The sequence below is a fragment of the Megascapheus bottae genome, chromosome 2 (assembly GCF_031878675.1).
Source record: "Megascapheus bottae isolate mThoBot1 chromosome 2, mThoBot2.hap1, whole genome shotgun sequence".
NCBI lineage: Eukaryota > Metazoa > Chordata > Mammalia > Rodentia > Geomyidae > Megascapheus > Megascapheus bottae.
Window position 1 is genome coordinate 35687878 of NC_143510.1, and position 26948 is coordinate 35714825.

General features: G+C 43.1%; 1 protein-coding gene across 1 annotated transcript in view; it reads right to left on the reverse strand.

Moving 5' to 3' along the window:
- Frmd4b (FERM domain containing 4B) overlaps nt 1-26948 on the reverse strand; it is a 132308-nt gene that overhangs the window by 78278 nt on the left and 27082 nt on the right. The window contains exons 2-5 of the mRNA XM_090323916.1: nt 18067-18132; nt 16637-16731; nt 12139-12231; nt 86-170 (exon numbers count right to left, since the gene is read on the reverse strand). Coding sequence (XP_090180042.1) covers nt 86-170; nt 12139-12231; nt 16637-16731; nt 18067-18132 — 339 coding nt within the window. The remainder of the gene's footprint in view (nt 1-85; nt 171-12138; nt 12232-16636; nt 16732-18066; nt 18133-26948) is intronic.

The window sequence follows — 26948 nt, forward strand, 5'->3', positions numbered from 1 at the left end:
CAGAAATAGGAGAATGTGCAGCACCAAGTATCAAACTGAGAACCTCCAGAGAGAGAACCCTACGTGTCTGGAGAAAGTTTCCTACCTTGTGCACACAGGCCTTGGCATTCAGGAAGAACAGCTCCACCGTGCTCTTCTCTTTTAGAAATGATATGCTCTCAATGTAAAACCTGGAAGACAGTACAGGAGTTTGTAGTGTCCCATTTATCTCTTTCCCAAATGTGAGACATTTTATAATCCTTAATAATTCCTCATAACTAACAGTCCCTTCTTCCCTCCCTTCTGGTCCTATAGCTCTTTTGTGCAATGTAGCACTTTACCACTTGAATACCAGCTCTCCTTCCAATCTTTTGCTGGTGAATTGAACCTAAGGGTCTCACTGACTTTCCTATCCAGGCTGGCTTTGGGTCTCATTCTCTTAAGTAGCTAGGGTTACAGGTGTGAGCCACCAGAGCCTAGCAAGAATGCTTTCTTTTCCTTACATGCATTTCCTCAGGGTCTCTGCTACTTACCTGCACATAAAAGCTCATATAGAATTTTGTGCGTGTGCACGCTCACGCACGTGTACATATGTGTGTTGAATGGTGAGTTAGAAGGGCACTTAAAATAGGTTCAGGGATAGGAGTAGTGATTGAAGTGGTAGAGTGCGTGTCTAACAAACACAAGGCCCTGAGTTCAAATCTTGCATCATCCCAAAGTACAAAATTACTAAATTAAAAAAAATGCTCCTATGAAACATGAATGTATCAGCGTGGCTCATACTCTCACATTCTGGGGACTCTATAACACCCCACACAGCTCAGCCTGGGTGAGCACTCTGAGTTAAAAGCTTTAGGCTGTTGAGCCAGCCTAGCCGGGCCTAGCAGAACTTGGAGCCCTGCTGCTAGCCTAGCACTCTCCAGACTTCTAGGGCTCTTCTGCATCTAACACCTACTTCCCACCTCCTGGGGAATTTCTGTTAAACCATTCCAGCATCCCCTTTTTTCCATAAGCTGTGGGGTTTTCCCAGGCAGGAAGCCAAGTTCTCAGGAGAGAGCCCTGTCTTTCTCATGCAAATCAGAGTATGGGGTAGGGGCTTCCTCCCTTATTCCCCTTGCGGGTTCTTTGGCTGGTCCAGCCTCTGAGTTCACAGGCTGCCAGCCTCTGCTTAAGCACAACTCTGATCCTCTCTCTGGGGTCAGAAAAAACGAGGAGCCTGGGTGTATGACGGCATCTATTTTCCATGGCGGGGGGGGGGGGGGGGGGAGGGGGGGGGAAGCGGGCGGGGGGGGGGGGAGCTTTTTCCTCAGATTCTAGATCCTCCTAATGAATAATTCATGAATAGAAAGAAGGGTGTCAGCCCACAGCTCCCAATTTGCTTTCTTGCTAGTGAGAGTCAGAGTACTCCAGAGCTTGGGTGGAGGACTCTCCACAAACTCACCCCAAGGCTCTGGCATTCTTTCTTTTCTCTTTCCTCAACAACGATATGTTTGGTATGCAAATTGAGCTGATAAGGCTTTGGGAGATTTTTATCTCAGATGAGAAAAAAACATTTGAAGAATTCCACCCCATTAAATGTTGCATCATTAAGGCAATTCTAGAAGTAGAATTCATCATACATATGATTATATATTATATATGTAAATATATATACTTATACAAGGGTTTATCTCCTATATATATATGTGTGTTTTTTTTAACTTACAAGGGTTTATCTCAGTGATAAAGATTAGTGAAGGTGGTAGAAGGTTAGGTATTGAGAAATACAAAATTAGGGAAGGAAATGAGCTGGGTGAATATAGGCTGTGGAATTAGAAAGATCTAGAATGTGAAAGACTATCTTTACCACTTATTAGTAGCTAAATAACTTGTAACATGGGCAAGTTACTTAGCTACAAAGATGAGTGCCATAACTGCACTCAAGAAATAGTAATAGGGGGGCCGGGAGTTTGGCCTAGTGGTTAAAGTGCTTGCCTAGCATGCACGAAGACCCGGGTTCGATTCCTTGGTACCACATACATAGAAAAAAGCCGGAAGTGGTGCTGTGGCTCAAATGGTAGAGCTCTAGCCTTGAGAAAGTCCAAGGACAGTGCTCAAACCCTGAGCTCAAGCCCAGGACTGGCAAAAAAAAAAAAAATAGTAATAGGATTTTGGAAGGATTAACTTAGATAGCATATGTAAAAGGCTTTTCTCTCCTGGAATTCATCAATGACATAGGAAATGTTACTCTTTTTGTACCAAAGGTCTTTTGCTTACAAATTGTAGATAATGTTTACCTAGGAGGTCTATAATGAATTTAATTAATACAAGTTAAATGAATTGTGTTATAAATAAAGTACCAGGTACAATGCCTGGAATATGAAGGAATCCACTAAGTTTTAGCCAGAGACTCAGCAAACCTTACATTTTGTCACAAAGGCTTATAGGTAGGATATAGTAAAATTTGAATTGTAGCTGGAGCTTAGGGTTCTGCTGAATAAAAAGGAATCCAGTTGGTACAAATATTGCAGATAAACAGCATTTGCTTTTTTCCTTTTTTACAGTGGGATAAACAGTTGGCTTTCACTACGACAGAACTTATAATCTCTCATCAGTTGAGGTTGCTTCTACTTTGACTTGGGGTACCATGACCAAAGATAGTTTGTTCAAAGGCAGCCAATAAGCTGCTGGGAGAAGGTGCTATCTAACAAGATGCTTTGGGCATTGGGAGATGAATGGGAAACCAGTCATGTGTGATCTCTTAGAAAGATGGAGAGACAGGTCAAGAGGAACTCAGAGGAAGCAGAGAGGGGCACTAAACAGAATCCACGAAGCAGCAGAGAAAGAGAAGAGCCAAGAAGAGGAACTGATAGAGAAGACTGGAGCGTGGCCAAGCCCTGGTGATATTAGATGCCAAAGGCAGAGGACCAGGGACAAGTTGCCACTTGCATGTGATAGAATGTTCTAGTACAATCTGAAAGTGATGGCTGCTTCTTGCTTCACTTTCTTGCTTCCCCTGTGATTTTTTTTTTTAATTCCCATCCCTGCAGCCTCTCCATGATGTCAACAAACAGGCAAAGAAGTAGACTAGAGTGATCTGCAGTTGCAGGATGACATGTCATGTCATGTATGAAGCATGAGAATAACTTTGATGAAGCTGGAGTAGACGTAGAAGGACAAAGCTTCCCCAGTGGATAGGCCAGAGTTCCCAGCCAGAGTTTGCTTTCTTCTTTTCCTTCTCTTCTTTTTCCTTCTCCTTCTTTTCCTATGTATGGTCTCACTTGGTGGCGCAGGCTGGCCTTGAATTTGTGATCCTCTTGTCTCTGAGATTACATGCACATGCCATCATATGCCTCTTTTCTACTTTGTATGCTTTTTATTTATTTATTTATTTATTTATTTTTTTGTGCCAGTCTTGGGCTTGGGCTCAGGGCCTGAGCACTGTCCTTGGACTTTCTCAAGGCTAGAGCTCTACCACTTGAGCCTCAGCACCACTTCCGGCTTTTTTCTATGTATGTGGTACCGAGGAATCGAACCCCGGGTCTTCATGCATGCTAGGCAAGCACTTTAACCACTAGGCCAAACTTTTTATTTTTGTAGATTTCTTTCTCTATTCAATATTTAATGAATACTTGCTATTTGAAAAAAATGATCTTAGACATGGTTGGGAGTACATCAATAAATATGATAGAATGAACAGACTACTCAATTAATCTAATTATACATGATTATATATAATGTACTCATTCATCAAACATTTACTGACTACCTAATAGGACTCAGATATTGAGATACCAAGAGCATGAGATCCTGAGTTCAAGCCCCAGTACACACACACACACACACACACACACACACACACACAAACACACACCAATGACACACAAATGTACTAGAAAATAAATTAAGAACCCTTTCTCCAAATGACAAGTATTATAAGCCAAGATGGTACAATGCCACCATCACCTATACCCAATACCGTGGGTACCAACCACTGGGCTGGGATGAACTCAAGAGAGCAAATATTGCCCAGATGAAATCCACCACACTGAGTGGTACAGGAGAGAGGAAAACTGAGCTGAGTCTTAAAGAATGCATGAGTTCACCAGGTGACAAAGGTAGGGAGGCCATGCCAGGCAAAGGACCTATCAGTCTGACTAATTCTTTGGCTAATCTTTGAGACAAAACCACATGGGGGTTGCTAGGTGGCCCAGCATCAAAGCCAGTTCATGACTCATCCAATCCTAAACAGATGTCTGGCAAGCAGACTCAGGGTCTACCTGGGTTCTGAAGTCTAGGCCTCTGGCTGTTTCCCAGTTCCAGCAAACAGGTCCCTATCTCATTCCCCGCTATCCTCTGGCCATCCGTCCTGGAGTTTACTTCTGCCTAGGCATCTGATTACAGGCTCTCCGAACCTGCCATTCCATCCCAGAGTCCAGGGGCATGACCTCAAGTTTACTGGGAGTATGTCCACAGACTGAGGCTCTCAGGCCACACCTCTCCATAGGCTTCTGAGTTAAAAGTAGCCCAGGGCTTCTCAAGGAGACATCCCAGGCTCACAAAAGAAAGTCCTTGTGTTTCAGTCTTTTACCAAAGGCACTTTCTTTGGAAAGTGCTTACTTATTGTGAGCATTTTCACTAAGATGCCCTGAGTTAAATCTTCTGCAGCTAACCAGATGTTGGTGGCTCACACCTAGAATCCTAGCTACTCAGAAGCTTGAAATCTGAGGATCAAAGTTTGAAGCCAGATGGGGCAGGAAAGTTCATGAGACTCTTATCTCCAATTAACTACCAGAACAACGGAAGTGGTGATATGGCTCAACATGGTAGAGTGCCAGCAAAAAAAAAAAAAAAAAAAGCCAAACAAACTCAGGGATAGTGCCCAGGCCCTGAGTTCAAGCCCTACAACTGAGCAAAAAGAAAGAAAAGAAAAGGAAGTAGGATCAGAGTTGAGAATGGCTTTTAGAGGATTTGTGTGTCTTCCTTTGAACTCCCATGATCCTTAGGGTAATGAGTTCTCATAGGCGATGCCTCCCCCTGCCCCCACACACTGGGTCATGGCTGACTTACAGCTGCACTTTCTGAGACATTGTGCATCCATCCAGATGGGAGTGTGGTGGGTGGGTAAGGTCTTGGCTGACTCACAGGCCCAGTCCTGTCAAGCAGTCTCTGAGGGGTCCGAGTAGGAGGAATGGGTTATTACTCTGGGCTTTTAAATCACATTCCTCCCTGAAAAGATGAGCTCCTCTGTCTTCTTCTTATTGTAAATCAGCTAAGTTTTGAGGGCTTTAAAATAACTCATGCTTTCCTATCACAGGCATGTGATGGCCTCTTGCTTTTATGGATCTTCATAGCTGCATTCAAAGAAGATTTACTCAAGTAATATGTTCATTTCAGGGGGGAAAAAAGAAGCAAGGAAAAATAGAAAGAAAGAAAACTCATTCCTACAGTCATTCTACTCAGAGATTAATTCGTGTTAACTCTGTAAAGAATTTTTTTTCTCGGCGTTCAAGTGTTTGATGATGGGGTTTTCATGATGGGCACATCATTCTTTCACCTAGCTTTCCACAACAGCTCTCCATTCAATTCTTTACATGTTGCTTGGATTTGGTTCTCTTAAGAAAAATGATGGTAAAGATTGGGGAGAAGGATGGAGGGGCAACCAAGCAAAATGTACTATCCTCATAACTGACATGTGAAACTGAAGGCCTTCATACAACTACTTGAAAATCCTGAGCAAAATGTTCCTAAAAAGGAAAAGTGGTGGAATATGAGGCCTAATTAGTTGTAGTCATGATGTTTCTTTGAGTTAGTCAATTCTCTTATTTTTCCCTCCCTCCTCCCCCCCCCCCCCCCCCCCCCCCCGTCTTTGTTTTTGATTCTTTGTTTATTTTTTGGACAAGGTCTCATATAATCCAGGCTGCTCTTGAATTTAGAACTCATGAATCCTGCCTCAAGCTTCAAGGGCTGGGATTACAGGCAATTACTACATACACGCCCAAGTTAAACTCAGTGTTGCATCCTTCCAGGCCATGGGGATGATGAGAAGAAATTCACTGTTTTCAAAGGCTCCTCACTTTTAGGAACCCCAACAAAAAGGCAGCAATCTGCCTGGTGCTGGAGGCTCCCACCTACAATCCCAGCAACTCAGAAGGCTGAGATGTGAGGATCAAGGCTCCAAGCCTGCTAGGTCAGGACAGTCCATGAGATTCTTATCTTTAAAAAAATTACTCAGAGAAAGCCCAAAGTAGTGCTGTGACTCAAGTGGCAGAGAGCTAGCCTTAAGCAAAAAGAAGCTCAGGGACAGCATCCAGATCCAGAGTTCAAGCCCCAGGACTAGCAAAACTCCAAAACCAAAACAAAACAAAATCCCACAGCACCAAGTATCATAGTGTTTTAGAGGCACCACGGGGTACGGGGTGGACATCTACAGTTCAAGAGCATAGAAATGTGGCCGGCCCAGTGTGAGGAAGAAATGGAAGGAGAAGGAAAACCAAAGGGGGAGAGAATGGCTGAGCTCCTGGGGGATGGAACTGAGTGGTACCAGGCTGAGCCACCCCTGGCTGCCCTCCCAGTGGGAATGGAGCATTTCCAGTGGGGTCAGGCCAAGTCCTGGCACTCATAAGTGTCTGTTTGCTTCCTCACTATCAGGCTTTAAAAATGCTCACATCTGGGCTGCATTACCAAAGAGGCCCATGTGTTTGGTGAAGATAATTTAGAGCTGTGAGACAGCCAACTCCCCCAGCCTGGAGCAGTCCCTAGAACCACGGGGGAGGCGTGGACTCCTAGGAAAATGAACAACTGACTAAGTGAGGGTACAGAAGTGAATTATTGCCTTTATGCACAGATAGCCCTCACAAGTATTTACTGTGTATCTCAGAGATTTTGTAACTGGGGAAAAGGCTGATGTCAAGGTTATAAAGGGAAGGAAGGCATGGCTTCATCTTCAAGGGTTTCCCCCCCCCCCCGCATTGTGCATAAAAGTGCTTGTGTTTCAGAGCTGAAGCCTGTATTATGGGACCAACCACACACTTATTTACCCCTTAGAACAGTAGTATAGTAGATATAGCTCAAAAACTGTCAAACATTCAGTCCAGTACATATTACCATTATTCTACATTAAAGTAGATAGCAAACTTCTTTTTCTTTTTTTTTTTGCCAGTCCTGGGCTTGAGCTCAGGGCCTGAGCACTGTCCTTGGACTTTCTCAAGACTAGAGCTCTACCACTTGGGCCTCAGCACCACTTCTGGCTTTTTTCTATGTATGTGGTACCGAGGAATCGAACCCGGGTCTTCATGCATGCTAGGCAAGCACTTTAACCACTAGGCCAAACTCCCGGCCCCTCCTGGCTTTTTCATTCCAGGCTGAGCCTCTACTATATTAAGCTACAGTTCTACTCTGCCTTTATTTTGGGTCAGTTGTGGGGCTTGAACTCTGGGCCTGGGCACTGCCCCTGAGCTCTTCAGCTCAAGACTACTGACCTACCCCTGGAGCCACAGCTCTACGTCTGGTTTTCTGGTGGTTAATTGGAGATAAGAGTCTCTGGTTCTTTAGTGCCTGGACTGGCTTTGAATCTTGATCCTCAGATCTCAGCCTCCTGAGTAGCTACGATTACAGGTGTGAGCCACCTCACCGGGATACTTCTGCTTTTTTTATGCTTAGTTGGAGCTAAGAGTCTCACAGACTTTCCTGCCCTGGATGACTTAAAACTGAAACTTCACATCTCAGACACATGAGTAGCTAGGGTTTGCAGATGTGAGCGCCACTGGTGCCTAACTTATTTTTGATTTTTGAGCTTGAGCTGTCTTAAACTCCCTTATCCCAGCCTGACCTTCCTAAGTGCTAGAATTACCGGTGTGTGCCTCCATGCCTGGCTTTCACCAATTTATTTTCCTGGGCCATTCCAACAGCTTCCTATCTAGTCTTATAGTTGTCCTCCCATGCCTGTTCCATGCTGTCCTCAGTGTTGAAGTCAGAATGAGTCTGTTTCAAATGCCAACCTGATTACTATCCCCATCTCAAAGCCCTCGTGCTCTGCAGTCCAACCCCACAGTACCACGCTCCTCTTTTACAGATTCTCTCCAGACACATGATTCCTTCCAGGGGCTACTTTGTGCCAGGCCTGGTTCTGCCCCATAACCTGTGCAGGTGCACTGGCTCCTCAGCTACCTCACCTCCTTGTCTTTGACCAGGTCAACTTCTCCATTAATATTTCTGGGACCACTCTACTTAAAATGCCACCCTGGCTCATTTCCTTTCCCAGAAGTCCTTCTTTCCTTGGAATCCCTTCCATACGGCACCTTGTATGTTTATTTCACGTCAGCGAGCCCTCCACAGACTATAAGAAGGATGGGATTCTGTCACTCTCTCATCACTGCTGTGTCCCCAACAGCTACCAGGGGACTAGACATGATCGGATCAGATCCCATTAACTATTTAGCAGATGAATGGATAAACTGAAAGGATAGAAGTTGTGGATTTAGTTGTCCATTTGCTGACTATGAAACAGAGACTTTTGCCTGGTTCCCTATAGATCTGGGACAATGCAGAGATGTAGGTGTCTGATAAGGAATGAAAAAAGGAAGTGAGGAAAGTGAGGGAGAAGTTGTTTTTTTGTGTTTTGTGTAACTTGTTCTAGACATTTTCTCTGCTTTTATAGGTTTATATAGACTTACAAAGCCCCTCAACTTGCTGGGCACTGGTGGCTTACTACTGCAATCTGAGTACTCAGTAGACTGGGTGTGGGTAGCTCTGCCTATTATCCTAGATGCTCAGGAGGCTGATATCTGAGGATCATGGTTTAAAGCCATCTAGGACAGGAAAGTCCATGAGACTCTCACTTCTCCCCAAGCCCCCCAAATAACTCCTACAACCCCCAAAACTACCAAAATCAAAACACATAAACCTCAAAACCCAAACCAAAAAACAACTTGCAAGTGGAGCTGTGACTCAAGGGGTAGAGGCCTGGAGCACAAAAGCTCAAAGACAGCGCCCAGGCCCTGTGTTCAAGCCCCAGGACTGGCACGTGTGCACACACACATACACATCCTCAGTCTCAGCAGTGCATATTCTTGAACCTTGCGACCATGGGAAGGAATCCTTTCTCATTGTGCAGGAAGTACAGGGTGACCGCACGCCTCAGTTGTCCACCAAGGAGATGGACACACATGTGACCCAGCACACTGGGAAATGCTGTACTGCCGCAAGAGGGATGGTGACCACATCTAAAGTAAGTCCTCCAGGCTCCCTGACCAAAGTCAAGACAGTACCCCCATAGGACATGTTTGTAGCTCTTTTCAGCCCATGCAACATGGAGGGTGAAGTTTCCTGACATAGAGGAATCCCTGCAACTTTGTTTCTCCAAGTCAGCTGTGTAAGACCTAGAGAGACGAGGGATTGCACCAGGGTATGTGACAAGCCTAGAACGACTGTCCACTCGCTGACTTGTCAGGTCACTCAGTTCTTTGGTGTGTACTTTTGCTTTATCATATCATTTTATTTAATTGGAGTAACAACAACTGCTTAATTGAAATAATAAAGACTATAATGGACTCACAATCCAGTTGGGAGGAGGAATTAAGAAAATAATTAAAAATAAACTGATAAGGATTTCAAACAGGCAAGCAGTTAAGGGACAGTAATGCCAGTGATGAGGATTGCTGTGGGCATGAGGCTTGGAGGAGGAAATGAAGCTTCTGGGCCAACAGCAGGTTACCCTGGAATTCCTGGAACCTACTAGAAAGATCTAGGGGCTCTGGGAATGTCTTCAGAGATGGAAGACTGGGTTCTATCCCTTAGTATTTCCAAGATTTGAGACAGACCTGACAGCAGCTGTCCAAGAATTAGTTGTAAATCTGGTTGCGAAATCAATGGGCAGGGTTAGTGTTTCAAGGACATACTGCTTTCAAGGAGTCATTCCATGATGGGCAGAGCACACGTGTGCACAAAGATGAAAGACACAGGTCTGGTTCTGTTGACCGAGTTAGCCTTCAACTCACATCCTCCTGCCTCAGCCTCCTGAGGGCCACTTCCAGCTCTTTCTGAGTAATGTATAGGAGATGAACATCTCACAGACTTTCCTGCCCAGCCTGGCTTCAAACTTGTAATCCTCAGATCTTAGCCTCCTGAGTAGCTGGGATTACAGGTTTGAGCCACTTCTACTTCCAGCTTTTTGGTGGTTAAGTGAAGACAAAAGTTTCATGGCCTTTTCTGTCCAAGTTTGCTTGAAACTATGATTCTTAGAACTTAGCCTGAGAAGCTAGCATTATAGGTGTGAGCTACCAGTGTTGGTTTCAGCTTATTTTTTTAAAAAAAATCCTTTGTCTTTAGAGGGTACAGAACTATCACATGAGGAGTTCTCAGCTCAATTGTTAATATTTTGTAATGACTTACTTCTAATATTCTATTTATCTCAGATTACTACTACTAATAAGAAGTACACATGCTGGGTAGACTCAGAAATCACTGATTTAGTTACACACACTCATATTAAAAGGCAAAGGAGTTATATGATCTGAAGAGAAGCCAGAGTATGTACACATTCATTTTAGGATAGAGTTAAGTGACTCCCCAGCAGAGCTCAGAGCCTAAGTCAAAATGAACTCCAAGAATTGGAAACAAGAGGTTATTATGTTTGCAGTTCTTACTGTGTTGGCAGTTATTTCTATTTTTTCTTTCTGTTTTAGTTTTCTGTATCCTTTGTCTTGTATATACGCTTATCTGATCCATGGAAGGGAAAAGGGATCACAGAAACAGCAGGACAAAGGATGAACTAATACAACAAGGATACAAGACACTACATTGGAAATGAGCTTTACAACTTGGGTGGGGGGAGGCCTGGGGAGGGGTTAACAGGAGAAAATGAGGGAGGGATATCAGTGTTTAAAAGAATTATACTCATTAACTTATATAACTGTAATCCCCTGTCCATCACCTTTACAATATTTTTTTAAAGGAGAGCTTGCATTGTGCTTAGATCTCTGAGCTGTTAAGATAATACATTCCCTGATTATTTGTTTACACTGTCTCTTCCTTTCCAGTGAAGACAGTGTGCAAAATTCCATTATTCCCAAGTCTCTAACGAAGTGTTATTCCAATATAAAATGTCATAACAAATGTCTGTCCAATTTCAAACACTTAGCATCCTCCGAATATACTGAATAAGCAACAGGCTTATATATTAAAATGTATTGCTCAGATATTTTAGCCTTAAATTGATGTAAGAGGCACTGAGAAATAAGTGTTTCAATCTTTCATCTTCAAAGAAAATAGCTCCATGTGGTGTCTATGGTAACAGGATCAAGAAAGTAAAGTCTCTTTTACATGATAATGTTTGAACAGGTCTCTTTCTTTTTTTGGGTGGTGGGCTCATGGGGCTTGAACTCTGGACCCGAGTGCTGTCACTGAACTCTTCAGTGGTAAGGCTACTGCCTTACCATTGAGCCCCTCTTTCCATTTTCTAGTGATTAATTGGAGATAAGAGTCTTATGGCTTTGTAGTGCCAGGGCTGGCTTTGAACCACAATTCTCAGATCTCATACTCCTGAGTAACTAGGATTACAGGCGTGAGCCACCAAGCCTGGCTCCTTCCTTCCTTCCTTTCTTTCTTTCTTTCTTTCTTTCTTTCTTTCTTTCTTTCTTTCTTTCTTTCTTTCTCTCTCTCTCTCTCTTTCTCTCTCTCTCTCTCTCTTTCTCTCTCTCTCTCTCTCCTTCCTTCCCCCTTTCTTTCTTTCTTTCTTTCTTTCTTTCTTTCTTTCTTTCTTTCTTTTTCTTTCTTTTGTTCTCTCCCCCTCCTCTTCCTCCTCCTCCTCCTCCTTTTTCTGTTGGTCCTGGGACTTGAACTCTGGGCCTTGGCCCTGAACCACTTTGTGCTCAAGGCTAGCACTCTACCACTTGCGCCACAGTGCCACTTCCAGCTTTTTATTGAGTAGTTTGTTGGAGATAAGAGTATCATAGACTTTTCTATCCGGGCTGCCTTTGAACTGTAATCCTCAGATCTCAGCTTCCTGAAAGCTAGAATTACAGGTGTGAGCCACTAGTACCTGGCTTCTCCTCTCTTTTTAATTCTCTCTCTCTCCCTCCCCTCTCCCCAACTCTGATCACTAGAAATGTAAAAAAAGAAAACTCCGCACAAACTAAAACAAGGAAAAGAAAACAATGAAATGCGAGTCCCAGCACACACCTGACTTCAAAGGACAAAGCGGCTGGGCCAGGCTTCTTGGGCAAGTCGTGGTCAAGAACTCGGTGATCCAGCTGGAGCCAGTTCTGCTGACCTCTGTGGAGCAAAGCAGACATTGAAACCCCAAAACCAGTAACACACAGCTCTGGCAGAGCTTCGGGGTCAGGGAGGGGAGCGGAACCCAAGGAATGGAGGGGCTGCACCCCCCCAAACTGAAGGCAGGAGTTGAACCTGGGACCATCCCTTCTAAGATGCATCTTACAATTTCCATCAGAACTACCTCTGCCTCTGAACCACCACTTCCAAGCGTGTACACCGTAAAAATGATCTTTAGATCAAGTTTCTCACTATTAACTACTAAAGCAGAAAGAGTAGAAATAACCCAAGTGTCTTTCTGTAGGGTATTATCAAAATAATTGGATTAAAAGCTAGACAGGGAAGTACAGTGCAGCCATAAAATAGTCTAGAGAACCTGCTTCAAACATACTTTGGACAATTTGTAAGATGCAATGTTAACATTTAAAAAGTGTAGTATAAGCCGGATACCAGCAGTTTATAGGAAGGAATGTTGTAGAATACCACACACAGCACACCCCAGTTAGGTTAGGCACAGAGCACAGTACTAGTAATATATACAGTACTAGTTTTAGAGAGCAGAAGTAACCCAAAGGATAGGTCTCAACCATGATAATGCTTTTCTAAAGAGATCTTCATGTGTATGTAACATGGTGTTATGTTATAGATGTGATTATCACATGTATTATATTACGTAATATTATCTGTATATACAATACACACTCATATACATATTAGTATGTGTGACACAGGGAGGGTCTCATTGTATAGCCTAGGCTTGTCTCATGTTCTCCATCTTGCTTTCACCTCTCAAGTGCTGGCATCACAGTTATGCATTACTACAATCAGCATAAAGTAACTGTGTATGTATGTGTGTGTGTTTGCTGGTCCTAAAACTTGAACTCTGGGTCTGAGCTTCTTTTGCTCATGGCTAGTGCTCTTCCACTTATGCCACAGTGCCTCTGGCTTTTGAGTAGTTTATTGATGATAAGAGTCTCAGGGACTTTCTTGCCCAGACTGGTTTTGAACCTTGATCCTCAGAACTCAGCCTTCTGAGTGGTTTCATTACAGGCATGAGCCAAGGGACCCTAGCTAACTTTTAAAATTCTCTAATTAAAAAATAGTTTTCAAGGGCCGGGAGTTTGGCCTAGTGGTTGAGTACTTGCCTAGAATGCATGAAGACCTGGGTTCAATTCCTTGGTACCACATACATAGAAAAAGGCCAGAAGTGGTGCTGAGGCTCAAGTGGTAGAGCTCTAGCCTTGAGAAAGTCCAAGGACAGTGCTCAGGCCCTGAGCTCAAGCCCAGGACTGGCAAAAAAAAAAAAAAAAAAAAAAAAGTTTTCAAAATGCCAATAATCAATAGGAGCAAATTCTGAAGAATAGTGAAATAAAAATGGTCCATAATTGAATTATGGTGATAACATGACTGCTAACTGCTCATAATCTGTTTTTTTTTTCATGTATTTTCATTAGCAAATACAAGCATTAATCAATTTGGAAAGATAGGCATATCTACACCAAGCAGGCTAGGCAGATTAATTATAAGCCAAAGTTTTCTTTCTGGCCAGAATTCTATCATCTCCAGCCCGTCAGATGTTGACCCAAAGTCACAGTTGCTGTAAATTCTGTTTGTTATTTCTTCATCAACAAAGCTTGCTCAGTGATGTCTTTCAATGCATAGGAAGGGGGAAGATGAACTTGGGCACAGAGGGGAGTGAGTGTGTGTGTGTGTGTGTGTGTGTGTGTGTGTGTGTGTGTGTGAACTACTGTTGGACAACTAACAGCCCCTGACATAGGAGGGCCAAGACTGCCCTCTAGGGGAGAACTACAGCACTGCATGTAGAAATGAAAATGGTTGGAACCTCTTATTGCATGTGTGTGACCCTCAATTATTTGATTCCTCTCTGTCCAGCAAGGCCATGGATGTTTCCCCCACATTGGTAATCAACAGGACTTTCATTATGTAACTGCAATCTAGTTGTCCACTTCTCTTCTTGCTCAGAGGACTGGGGTGCAGACAGTAGTGAGTCTCATTGTCAAAACATTCTCTTTGCCTTTCTCTGTTTACCGAAGTTCACCCAGAGCGCAGGCTGGAAAATGCAAGTCAGCCAGCACTCTGCCCAGTGCAGAGTGTGTGTGTGTGTGTGTGTGTGTGTGTGTGTGTGTGTGTGTGTGTGTGTGTGTGTGTGTGCGCACATGCATGTGGTGGTGGGGTGTTATACAGAAAGAAAAAACTTTCTAAAAATATTTATCAGACAAAGAAAGAGAACTAAGCTTGTGCCAAAGACATTCCAAGGCGACAAACTTAGAAGCAATTCTGCAGGCTTGTGCTTGAGAAAGGTGGAAATGGCCTAGTTCTTCCATTCCGTCCTCCTCCCCACCAACAGCTCAACTCATATATTTTCTGAAAATAAATGCAGCCAATACCAGAAGGTATCTTTGCCAACTGCTCATCATTCTGAGACAGGCAGTGGAGTCACATAAAGAGGAACACAAGGCAGGACAATCCTCAGATCTCAGCTTCCTGAGTAGCTAGGATTGCTAGCGATGGCTGGCAAGTCACTGGCACCTGGCTGGTTATTTTCTTTTTATAGAAACCAAAAAAAAGTCAAGGGAAGTTCGGCCTCATGCCCTCTGCATGGGCATTCATTAGGATTGGTTTCCCCAAACTTTGTAGAGCTGGTTCTGGCTTTTCACTAGAGAAAGCCATCCTGACTCACCCTGCCTAGAACTGTGCCCACCCAACAAGCTTTTCTTCATATGATCCCTCACTTAGGCTCTGCAGTACACCTATAATTTCCTCTATTTTGTCATTTAGCATTTGTTTGCTATGCTGTGCTAGACAATACCATTGCAATATGGATCCAAGTCGGCCAGGATCTTGTCTGAGTTCTGCAAAGATGAAATGCTGGGACATACAACAGCATCTGGCATTTAGTGGGCATTCACGGAATATTTTTGGACAGATAAAATTACTCCATTATTCATGCTTTTAGTTTTAAATCTATGTGACCTCCTAAATTATAGTGATTATAGCAATTTGAGTTTATACCATATAACTTAGCCATTATGCATTTATGGTTTGATGTTATATATTGCTTGCTATTCTTTGATTTATATCCAGATTCATTGTGTGTGTGTGTGTGTGTGTGTGTGTGTGTGTGTGTGTGTGTGTTTCATATAAACTGTGGCTGTTTCTTGGACAGAACTTGTGGCCAGAGGGCACTTGCATTTCCTGTTCTGTCCAGTAGAGGGCAGATAGAGGAGTCTCTTGTTTCTCAAAGAGTCTGTAAGTGATTCAGAGGTAGGTGGCATGCCCAGTGTATTTTTTTCCTCCTCTGTTGAATCCTTGGAAGCAAACTGAATCTAGACTATCTATGGGCTTTTCTATAATTCCTGACAATTCCTGAGTTTTACCCAGCTCAGGCCTTAAGGATTTGTCCAGCCAGCTTGGAGGTCCCAGGCTGTTTACTCAGTTGAAAAATCACTTTAAGGCACAAAATGTAAAAAAAAAAAAAAAATTCCTTCTTGAGATTATTTTCCACTGGTTGAATTGAAGAACTGAATAAAAACCCCATTTAAACAGAGTTATGGAGAGAATGCTGGATGGTTGGCCAATATGTTTTTGTGTCTGGAGAATATTTTCTTAAATTTAAATATTTAAGGAACAGTTGGGAAGTTTTCTTCAGAAAGAGTAAATGATTTCTCTAATGAAAATAGGCTGCATATAATGTAAACAAATTAGACTGACATAAAACAGATAGATACCTATACACATACATGCACAGAGAAAGAGAGAGAAGAGCTCATAATTCCAGATATATTTACCTATGTAGTTTTAAATGATCATTAATTTATTTTTATATACTGTGCTTATTTCATTTCAGAAAGTGCCTTGCTGACAAAATAAACACCTAACACTCTACTACAACTTAGCACAAAAATAGAAGTAAAAGAAAACAAAATGGAAGCTTAAAGGCTTTCAACCTACGTTGAAATTATAAAGTTCATTCTATAATAACTGATGTATCTTTCACATAGATCACAGATTTGTCCTGAAACTTTCTTTCTACCCACCCCAAATCATAAATTCAGTTTCAAGATATAAACAAAGAGTATTTTTTTTTTTATCATTGACACGGAGCTATAAGTTAGCCAAGCAAGTATAAAAGACAAACTGCAATTAAGAGAAAGGAATTCCTTACCCTTAGGTTTCTGAAACACAAAGAACAATATTTTAAGTTATTCAAACAGTCAGAATTCCTTTTCTTCTTCCTTTTGCAATACTCACAGGAAAAGTACAGAGACACCATGAATTAATAAGCAGGACACACTCAGATAGCTTCCTTTTTGGTTAATCATATAAAGCAACAAGCAGGGAGTTTAAGTAAAAAGGCAAAGAAATAAAAACTATGAACACTTACGTGTCATCTATAAATGTTATCCCAAAGTATTCCTTTTCCTTCAGGTTGAAATGTGAAGCCACCAGGTCCAGCAACTCTCTTGATAAGAGTTTGGGCTGTCAAAATAAAACCCTGATTAACCGTGATACGGCGGATCCTTTCTCTGTTACCCTTTTCAGCCCTCAATAGTTTCTAGTGGCTCTGGTTTGTTCGGAACAACTCTTAAGACCACTCTCTATGAGTTTTGGGAAGGAGAGGAAACAGGAATAGAAGCATCAACAAGATATTTTCACTTTCACATATTATTAATTTTGTGAAATACCTTACATTTTCCTCATGTGTGCTTACTAAGATGTGGATGTTTCAGGAAAGAAAATAATTATATGGATCATAATGCTAGTGGCCAAGAATAGAATATTAACTATCTCACTGCCTAATGGCCTAGGAAACTCTAAAAGATTATGGGAATCATTTTGGTTGGTGGTGACCAGTGGACGAGGCTCAAGGCAGGAGGATGAGAGATAGAATGAACATTAGCACTTAGTATTTACTGTTAACAAATCCTTGCAATAAGTCTATGCAAAGGAGCTTTAGGTTTCTACCTTAATGCACCAACCAAGGAGACATGAAGGGCTCGTGATCACTGGGGTGGTCATTTGTTCTGGGGTTTTCAGAATCCAGTGCTATCCATTTCTCCCTAAGGTTCATTGCTGTGCCTGTCCCATCAACACTCCAGAGGATCTTTTTATGTCTAGGACCTTTGGGGAAGTTCTGGGATTGGTGAGAAGTGTGGCTTAGAATGTCCAGAGAGCTGAGGGATGCTGGATTTGCTAGAAGTGAGGAAGAAACGGGGAGCTGCAGGAGGGTTCTTTCTAAATTGAATCTAGTAATTTAGGATACAAGGTAGAGGTTGGCTACTGGAGAAGGAGAGAGGAAAGGAGGAAAGAAAAGAAGAAGGAAAAGAAAAAGAGAAAAGCAGCAGGCAGAATGGGGCTAAAAGCTGTAGTCTTGTGGAACTCGTAGAGCCCGATCTATTTTCATTCTAATTGAAGCCTAAGCTTAGTGGGCCAGGCACAAGTCTCAGGAGGAAGAATGCAGGTTGGTCTAGAAGTGAAGTCTAGCCTGGCTGGTTTCCGGCCTGAGAGAGGTGTGGTCTGTCTGCAGGGATTGCCATTTCTGACACTTGGTCTGGGGGTGTTGGGGAAATAGAAAATCAAGCAACAAGAGCTAAATCACCATGGTTCCTCCAGTCCCACAATCTAACAATGGAACTGCACTCACAAAGACAATCCAGCTTGACTTTCTTCTCTATGAGAAAGACTAAGGATACTTACTTAGTCCCAGTTCTGCCATGCAGCAGGAAAGTGGTAGACTACAAGGTCTAGCCTCACCACAACCAGCTTTACCAGCCCAGGTTGCCCACAAGGGAGAGCCAGGATGGCTCTACCTACCTGAACCAGCAGCTCCAGTCTTCTGTCATCTGGGAGGTGCACCTGGCAGTGCCGGCCTTCTGTCATCTGTGGGGACAAGGGGAGAGCAGTGTCAGGGCTAGGTACGACAGCCACTTTATTATTTATTGGACTACTTTATTATTTATTGTCTATGAAATGTGTTCAGCCTAAAAATGTCTTCGCTGAGTTCACCAATAGGCATGACAAGAACTAGTCACCGATATGTAAAAGAAGAGAGCGAAAAGCAAAGCCCTCCATACCTTGAAAATAAAATAAAATAGAGCCTATACAGACTGCCAAGTTCAAGCAACACTCACTTGTTTACTCTAGGAAAAATAGGTTTCCTTCCAGAAAAATCAGAAAAAGAAAGCATCATGTTTTCCTTTGAATTAGTATTTAAGAAATATATTGAATTAGTATTTAAAAATACATTTTTGCATTTGATGTTTTAATTTAGTATGAATATATTAGATAAAATGGATGTTCAAATAAACTGTTCATATTTTTTTGTGCAAGTGACCATCCAAAAACACAAGACACATGTGTGCAATACTTGTCTGTTCAGTGTGTGTCTTTTCAATTTAAGCAGGGCCATATTCCATTCACCATTTTGCTTTCTGCATATTTACTTCAGGATTTCTTGGAGCTCTTTTCCATGCCAACACATACCAATGGAGCTCATTCCTTCAAAGGTTCTAGAGCGTCGGCCTTGAGGTTCTATAACGTCAACCCAATGGCTGAACCATAATGCAGTGAGTCATCTGCTGAGAGTCACCTGCTGAGAAACACCTAGCTTGTCTCCCGTGCTGTTCACCCGGCACTCTGAACTCTAAACTCCACCCATGAGCATGAGCTTCGCCCATGATGTGGCAGGCAGGGTCACGAATACACAGCCACTGGACAGTTCACACAGAAGAGAGACACATGCTTGAGTGTGCCCTGATGGTGGCTGGAGGATCATTTTAGCCCAAGAGTCGGAGAGCCCGGTGTCCCCTGAACCTGTCCACTGCAGGGTTCTGGGGATGCTTTGATTGTCACCAGCAACAGAAAAGCTGCCTTTGTTACTTCTTCAAACCAGAGGTTGAAGAGTGGTGGATACATTTTATTCTTTTTTTTTTTTTTTGCCAGTCCTGGGCTTTAGCTCAGGGCCTGAGCACTGTCCTTGGACTTTCTCAAGGCTAGTGCTCTACCACTTGAGCCTCAGCACCACTTCTGGCTTTTTTTTCTATGTATGTGGTACCAAGGAATCAAACCTGGGTCTTCGTGCATGCTAGGCAAGCACTTTAACCACTAGGCCAAACTCCCGGCCCTATATTTTGTTCATTAAACAAAACCTATAAACTGCAGTTGATGATATCAGAAATCAGGAGATTCCACATAATAAAGACTTAGATAAAGAGCTTAAAAAAATTTTTTTTGAATAATGAGACCCCAGATTGTGGGCCTTGATTTTCTCCAGAGCAACATTTGGCCAAGGTTAAAGCAGGAAGGGCCCTGCTTTGATTTCTGAATCCGGGCCATCCTGGCTGTCTAAGCTAATATGTGTGAAGTCTGATAACTACCAATAGCTAAACTTTTCTATAATTTGCATGCTCTTATTAAGACAAACAACAAAAAAAGGCTTTTTCATAGGAAGGATGTAACGCATTGTAAACAAGACGAATGAAAGAAAGTTATAAGCTGGTTACCTAACACATACATACCAGAAAAGTTCTCCAGAGTTGAGGGAATACACACACACACACACACAAAGAGAGAGAGAGAGAAAGAGAGAGAGGAGAGAGAGAGAGAGAGAGAGAGAGAGAGAGAGAGAGAGAGAGAGAGAGAGAGAGAGAGAGAGAGAGAGAGAGAGAGAGAACCTGCTGCTTCCCACCAACCCTCCATGATTCCAATGCTGTGTTGGACACTTTAATAACATTAATAGCAGGCACCCTCTGAAGTCCATGAATGCTCATAGTACTTGTAAACAACGATGGGAAAGCATTTGCACCCTCTTATCTTCGATCTGGCCCAAAGCTACACAAGTTAATGCTGGACCTGGCCTTGAAACTCACAACTCCGTCTCCTGGATCATAGCATGGACAATGTATACAAGGTTACTGCACAAGTAAATACTATCTAATTCAAAGGAACCAATTCTTAAGATGTTCAGCTAAAATTTTTGTTGAAATGATCTTAACAAAGAGCTGGGCACTGGTGGCCTGTAATCCTGGCTATTCAAGAGGCTGAGATCTGAGGATCACGATTCAAAGATAGTTCCAGGCAGAAAAGTCTAGGAGACTCTTATCTTCAATTAACCCTTTCCACAAAAATATCCCCCCCCAAACTGGAAGTAGAGTTGTATTTCAAGAGCACAAGGCCCTGAGTTCAAGTTGCAGTACCAGCACAAACCAAAACAAAATCCTGACTCTCACCCATGCCTTCTCCTCTAGTGCCACACCAGAGTTTCTTCTCCTCAGGGGCCTAGAATGATCACAAGTCTAAACACAACGTAATGTTTGAGTCCCATAGAAACCACAGCAAATTTCATTCCGACCCCTTCCCAGTGCCAGTTTACAGCAGCAACACCTGCACGAAATCGTGTAAAAAGACCCCGCGGGAAAGTTGATTGCACACACCTTCTGCTAGCACTTTTCCAGGGTGGCGGCTGCTGAGGGTTAGGGCTCCCACCTCAGTCTGGGATTTCCCTGCGCTCTTTCTCTGCAGCTGACCAGAGCAGGTCCTCAGAGAGCCAGTCCTGATGGCGGCTGGCACAACTGTGTCCAGCTGGTCAGCTGTCAGATGAGGAAATGCTACAGGGAAGTGACAATTCGGGTTCCTAGAGCTTGTCAATGCAACAACTTACAGTGCAGTTCAAGTTTGCACCCCACCCCCTACCCCTGACCCCAATCCCACCACCTGACTTAGAAGATGGAAGAGGAAAGAATGGGTAGGTGAGAAACCCAAAGGAAATTCCACATCCGAGTGGAACTGGGCCATTCATTAGAATAATGACAGTCTAGTGACAAACAACTGTAAATAAAGACTGAAACCCCCCAGCTTCAGTCATGTCTTGGGAAGAAAGTGGGAAGCTGTAAGTCCTTTTTATATGCCATATTCCCATTTGACTTTCCTGGAAACTCAGCACACGTGGGCCTGCCTGTGAAAAGTGACTCTTCAAGACTTTCTGGGCTGACCCATCCTGAGGTCTCGCACCCATCTTGTGCCAGGTCTCCATCCAGGTCTGTTCGTCCCACAGAACCTGACTGTGGTCCTTCTCACTGCAAGGCCACGCAGAGTGGTGCCTTCCCGACACAGAAAGGGCCCCTTCCCTGTTCTGCTTACGATCTCCAGATCACAGAACCCATCTCCTCATTCTGCGGGCAGACAGTACCCGCATGCACTTCCTGACTGTACTTCACTCTGCTTTTCCTCTCACACAGCTGACCTCTTCTTCTTCCTCAAAATTAAACTGGGTTCCTACTTTGAGAATTTGCATATGCTGTCCCTTCTGACTGGGGACCTTCCCCCTCCTCCCTCCCCCCGCCCCAGATCGCTGTGTGGTTGGATTCTTTCACCTCTTTCAGACTTGACATCCAGTGTCACCATCTTAGGGAAAACAATGGGATAAATCTGGCACTCTGCTACAGCAAACTGCTTGCTTCTGTGAGTAGTATTCTTCATTTGCATTTATATGCCTATCGGCCTCTGTTATAGCCATGAGAATGTGATTCTTCAGGACAAGAGCCCTTGATTGTTTACCATCCCCAGATCTAGGTAGGAATAGGTACTACAAATACCTGTGTGAAGGAATGCCTTTGCCATTCAGAGTCTGGATGTGCACACACCCCAATGACTTAAATTACAGAACAGAGTCCAAAGACAGCCTATCCCAAAGCCCTGGCCCAGAAAAAAAAATCAAGCTATCCACCCAGAGAACAAGGTGAGCTATTAAAGTCCTCATCAGATGTGGAGTTCTGTAGGAACTGGAAGGAGAGGGGATGTATCTAGGCCAGCCTCACTTAGGAATCTATTGAGGGGATGGTTTTATATTTCATTCAAATGATGTCAGCCTGGGCTGAACAGGGCCCTTTTATATCATCTCTGGGTGGTGACTAAGGATGAGCTGTTGTTACCCCCAGACAGAGAATGGCCTAGACTGACACAGATGTCGCCAGATGAGCCAGCTGTGATTTTCCCTCCAGTTCTCTCAAGACGATGCCTGCCCTCCCAGCATGCAATGGACCACTTGGAGTCACGTGAGACCTGGGTGTTTCATGTTTAGTTTCTTCTCGAAGGCCATTCATAGGCTGCTGAGGTAGGAAGCATTAAAGTTAGTTTTCACAGATGGCAAAACCAAGAGGGAGAAAGGTTAACATGAGTCAGAACTCTAATTGTTGAGTAGTTTAGGATTATGGGCATGAGCCATTGGTACCAGCTCCTAATGCTGTCTTTTACATACTTACTCATTTATTTAGTGCTGGTTCTAGGGTTTGAACTTAGGGCCTGTGCTTTTTCTCTTAAGGCTGGCATTCAACCAACTGAGTCATACCTCCACTTCTGACTTTTTGCTGGTTAATTAGAGCTAAGAGTCTCAGATTTGTCTGCCCCGGCTGCCTATGACAATTCTCAGATGTCAGTCTCCTAGCTCTCCAGTGTCCAGCTCTTTCATTTATAGGATCCATTGAAATGAATTTTCACAACAACCTTAGAAGGTGCATTACATTTCTAGCTTCAATCTGTGGATGAGAGAATTCATCAGTAAAGGTTATTATTCGCTCTAGTCACTCTGTGGGGTCACAGAGCTAGGAAGAAATGAAGTAGGATTTTGACTACAGAATCTGTGGCTCTTATTTGCTACATGCCATGACTTGTTTTACAACCTATTTTTCTAGCTATGACATCCCCAATGTATCCCACAAAGCATCTTCATTGTAAGTAGAATACGGCTCTGGAAACTAATATAGACTGAACCATGTTGAGCTGCTTCAGGCTACTCTGGAAATGAGGCCAGAGGAGGCATACAGTTTTTTTTTTGTGTTGTTGTTTTTGTTGTTGTTGTTTTTTTTTTTTTTGCAGTCACTGTTCACTGCTATCTCACGGCCCCACTTTGATAATGCAACAGCTCCAGAAATTGGAGCCTATGTTTGACAGTGGTTTCCACCGAGCAGTTTACGATGAACTAATCTCCACTGGATGGCTGCCTCCCTGGCTCTGTCACACTTACACGGACACACAGGAAGCAGGATGGGGCTTGTGATGTGGCCCCCTGAGTTTGTCCACATTAACCTGGGCTGACAACGTGGCCTAGCACACACACCATTTATAGCACCTGGGAAAGCTCTTTGTCAGGTGCTCTCTCAGTCACTCCACAGAGATCACAAGTAAAAGCCGTTCTAAGTGCTAATGCAGATCAACTGACAAGCCCTACCTACATGTTCACTGGTTCTGGAACTTTTCAAGTTCTCAGTCTCAACATGAAGGACACTTGTGGCTGGGTGATTCTTTGCTGTTCTATGCTTGGTAGGGTGCAATACAATGCTCATGACAGCCATTCATTAGATGCCAGTGGCTAACCTTTCCAGCAATGTGACACCACATACATCAGCCAACATTGCCAAGTGCTCCCTAGGGGGTAGAATCATCCCTCTTAGAAGCAACCTCTCCACGGATAAAGAAAAGAGAAACAATGAAAAAGCAGGCTCCACTCAGTGTGTGGTGGTGCAGGCCTGTGGGTTCAGTACTCAGAAGCAGGATCTTGAGTTGTACACCTTTCTGGAAGATGAAGTGAGACCCTGTCTCAGACAAACAAATGAAAGCGGTCTTCAGATATAACAATGACTATGAATTGGAGTTCCCTGGAAATGAGTTCTTCCTCAGAAGGCACAGGGAAGGGTACCATTGGAGAGAACAGTTAGCGGCCCACTGCGCTTGGTAAGTGGCTACCGGAAGAGCTAACCCTACATTGGGGACATTGGCATTAGATTGTAAGCTTCTTCCTGCCTAGCAGAGGGTGGGACAAGACACATAAAAAAAGGTGGCCAGGCAGGGAATGGTCACTTCTCCTACCAGCATCAACCAGGGAAGCAATTCCAGCCAGCTTCAAGCAGATGCGGTCTGGAGGGGTGATCTCATAAAAGATAGCTCCTTATCAGATAAGATTGGCAAAAAGAAAAGCCATGTATGAGAGGAAGGAGAAAAGGAAGAAGCCAAACTTATTAACTCCAGAGCTAAAGCCCATTTGGCAAGGTCAGGTTGCTGACATAGGAGGATGGCTAAGATTTAGTCAGGGGGATTGAGTTCATCCACTCATCTGAAAGTATGGCCTGGCCTATCAAAGTATCTTTCCAGCTCTCAGTTTCTACCCCAGCAAAAATGGGGATGTTAAGAATCAGTGTCATAAAGCTTTCTGTTGTTTTCTGTGATCACAGAAATTGAACCCAGGATCTTTTTTTTTTTTTTGCCAGTCCTGGGCTTGAGCTCAGGGCCTGAGCACTGTCCTTGGACTTTCTCAAGGCTAGAGCTCTACCACTTAAGCCTCAGCACCACTTCTGGCTTTTTTCTATATGTGGTACGGAGGACTCGAACCCGGGTGTTCATGCATGCTAGGCAAGCACTTGAACCACTAGGCCAAACTCCTGGCCCAAGAACCCAAGATCTTAAGTATACATTCTACCACCAATCTCATTTCTGGCCCATGCCTTTTCTTTCCTTTCTTTCTTTCTTTCTTTCTTTCTTTCTTTCTTTCTTTCTTTCTTTCTTTCTTTCTTTCCGTCCATCCATCCATCTATCTATCTATCTATCTATCTATCTATCTATCTATCTATCTATCTATCTATCTATCTATTTGCCAGTCCTGGGGCTTGAACTCATATCCTTGGCCCTGCCTAGGATTTCTCAAGGCTAGAGTTCTATTACTTGAGCCACAATACCACTTCCAGTTTTTTCTGGATATGTGGTACCGAGGAATCCAACCCAGGGCTTCATGCATACTAGACAAGCACTCTACCACTAGTGTACACTCCCGGCCACTTCTGGCCCCTTTAGGTTTTTCTCCTCTCATAGGAAAATAAACTGGACCTAAAATTAACCAAATACATGAATAATAATCAGATCACTGGTAAGATCCTTAAGTTATGGAGCCCTGCTCAGTGAAACTCAGTGGCAGCCATCCTTATCCACATCATCAGTATATGAGTGCTACGAGCTCTGTTGCTAGTGGAGATGAACTGTAAACTGTTGAGTTTCTTCCCCTTCACCCTGAACAGTTCCATTACTAAAATGCCCCCTCCCTTCCTCCCACCCAAAGGTTTCTTCTGGATCAGAAAGATGCCAGAAAGATGTCACCTTTAGCTGGAAATCAATCCGCCAATTACTCTGAAGAAGACGAGCCAACAGCTGAAGATTCTTTCCATTCTGATTTCCCAGTAATAATCCATGGACAGACAGGAAAGCACTATTTATAGCTGTCTCCATGCTCCAGGTCAGGGAAGGAGACATCAAACTCTTGTTTCTTATCTATTTAGGACAAGATTGCGTCTGCAGCCAGGTGACTGTTACTCTCACCAATAAGAAATGACTATTAATTGAGACAGCTTCGTTATACTATAGGTGCTTGTTTATATATTTTTCATACAGCCACCCCAGGAGATAGACAGTTTTCATTGTCCATTTAAAATGGAAGCACCTGAGCTTCTAAGAGGTTGAGAGTAATTCACTGGAAGTTCTGTTGGTAATGAGCATTTGGCCAATCCCAGCAGGGGCAGGAAGGCATGAGAGGTACAAAAACTCTGGGTAACTTTCTGGAAGAAATTGCAGTGAAAACCAAATATAAAAAAAATACTCTTTTTGTTTGGTTCACTAATGAAAATTGTAAGTGATGTAAAGTCCTAGTCAATCTCACTGAATTCTGTGGTTGAGTTTATCAAATGATTAGGAAAATAGGGATTTTTTTAATGCATTCAGTAAACATTCACGTCTTATCTCAGGAAAATTGTCTTTTCAGTCAATTGTCTATATTTTGTACTTTTGTTCATATTTTTCTCTTTGTTGACTTACAGAATTTTTTTTGTGTGTATCATGGGGCTTGAACTGGGCCTGGGCGCTGTCCCTGAGCTTTTCAGCTCAAGACAACCCCTACTCTGGCCTGGGTGTTGTCCCTGAGCTCTTCAGCTCAAGGCTACCACCTACCCTTGAGCCAAGCCCCACTTTCGTTTTCTAGAGGTTAGTTGGAGATAGGCGTCTCAGCTCCTTTTGTGTCTGGGCTGGCTTTGAACTGGGATCCTCAGATCTCAGCCTCCCAAGTAGCTAGGATTATAGGCATGAGCCACCATGCCCGACCAACTTACAGAATTAAAAAAAATACATTTTACCAATCTATTACATATGTATTTCAGTTTTTTTATCCTGACGCTTGACAAAGACTTAAATGAACAGAATTAATTCATTCAAAACTATTCTATATATTTTTCCTTTTGTTACTTGGGGTGTTAGTGTTATATATTTTAAGACAATTGATAATAACTATGTTGTTATGTTTTAAACCATTTTTCTTCCAAATATTTTATGCTTTGTTTTTATGTTATATCTTGTATTTATTTTAATTTTCAAATATATTGTTAGAACAAAAAAATACTCTATACTTGTTGGGTGCCTGTGGCTCATGCCTATAATCCTAGCTATTCAGGAGGCTGAGATTTGAAGTGTGAGGTTCAAAGCCAGTGTGGGCACCAAAGTCCAGGAGACTTTCATCTGAAATTCATCACCAAAAAGCAGGAAGTAGAGCCATGATTCAACCATTATGCTAGTCTAGCCTTAGCAAAACAAACAAAGAAACAGTACCCAGGTCCTGTGTTCAAGCATGCAAGTGCGTGTGTGAGTGTGTGTGGGGGGGGCGCACCATT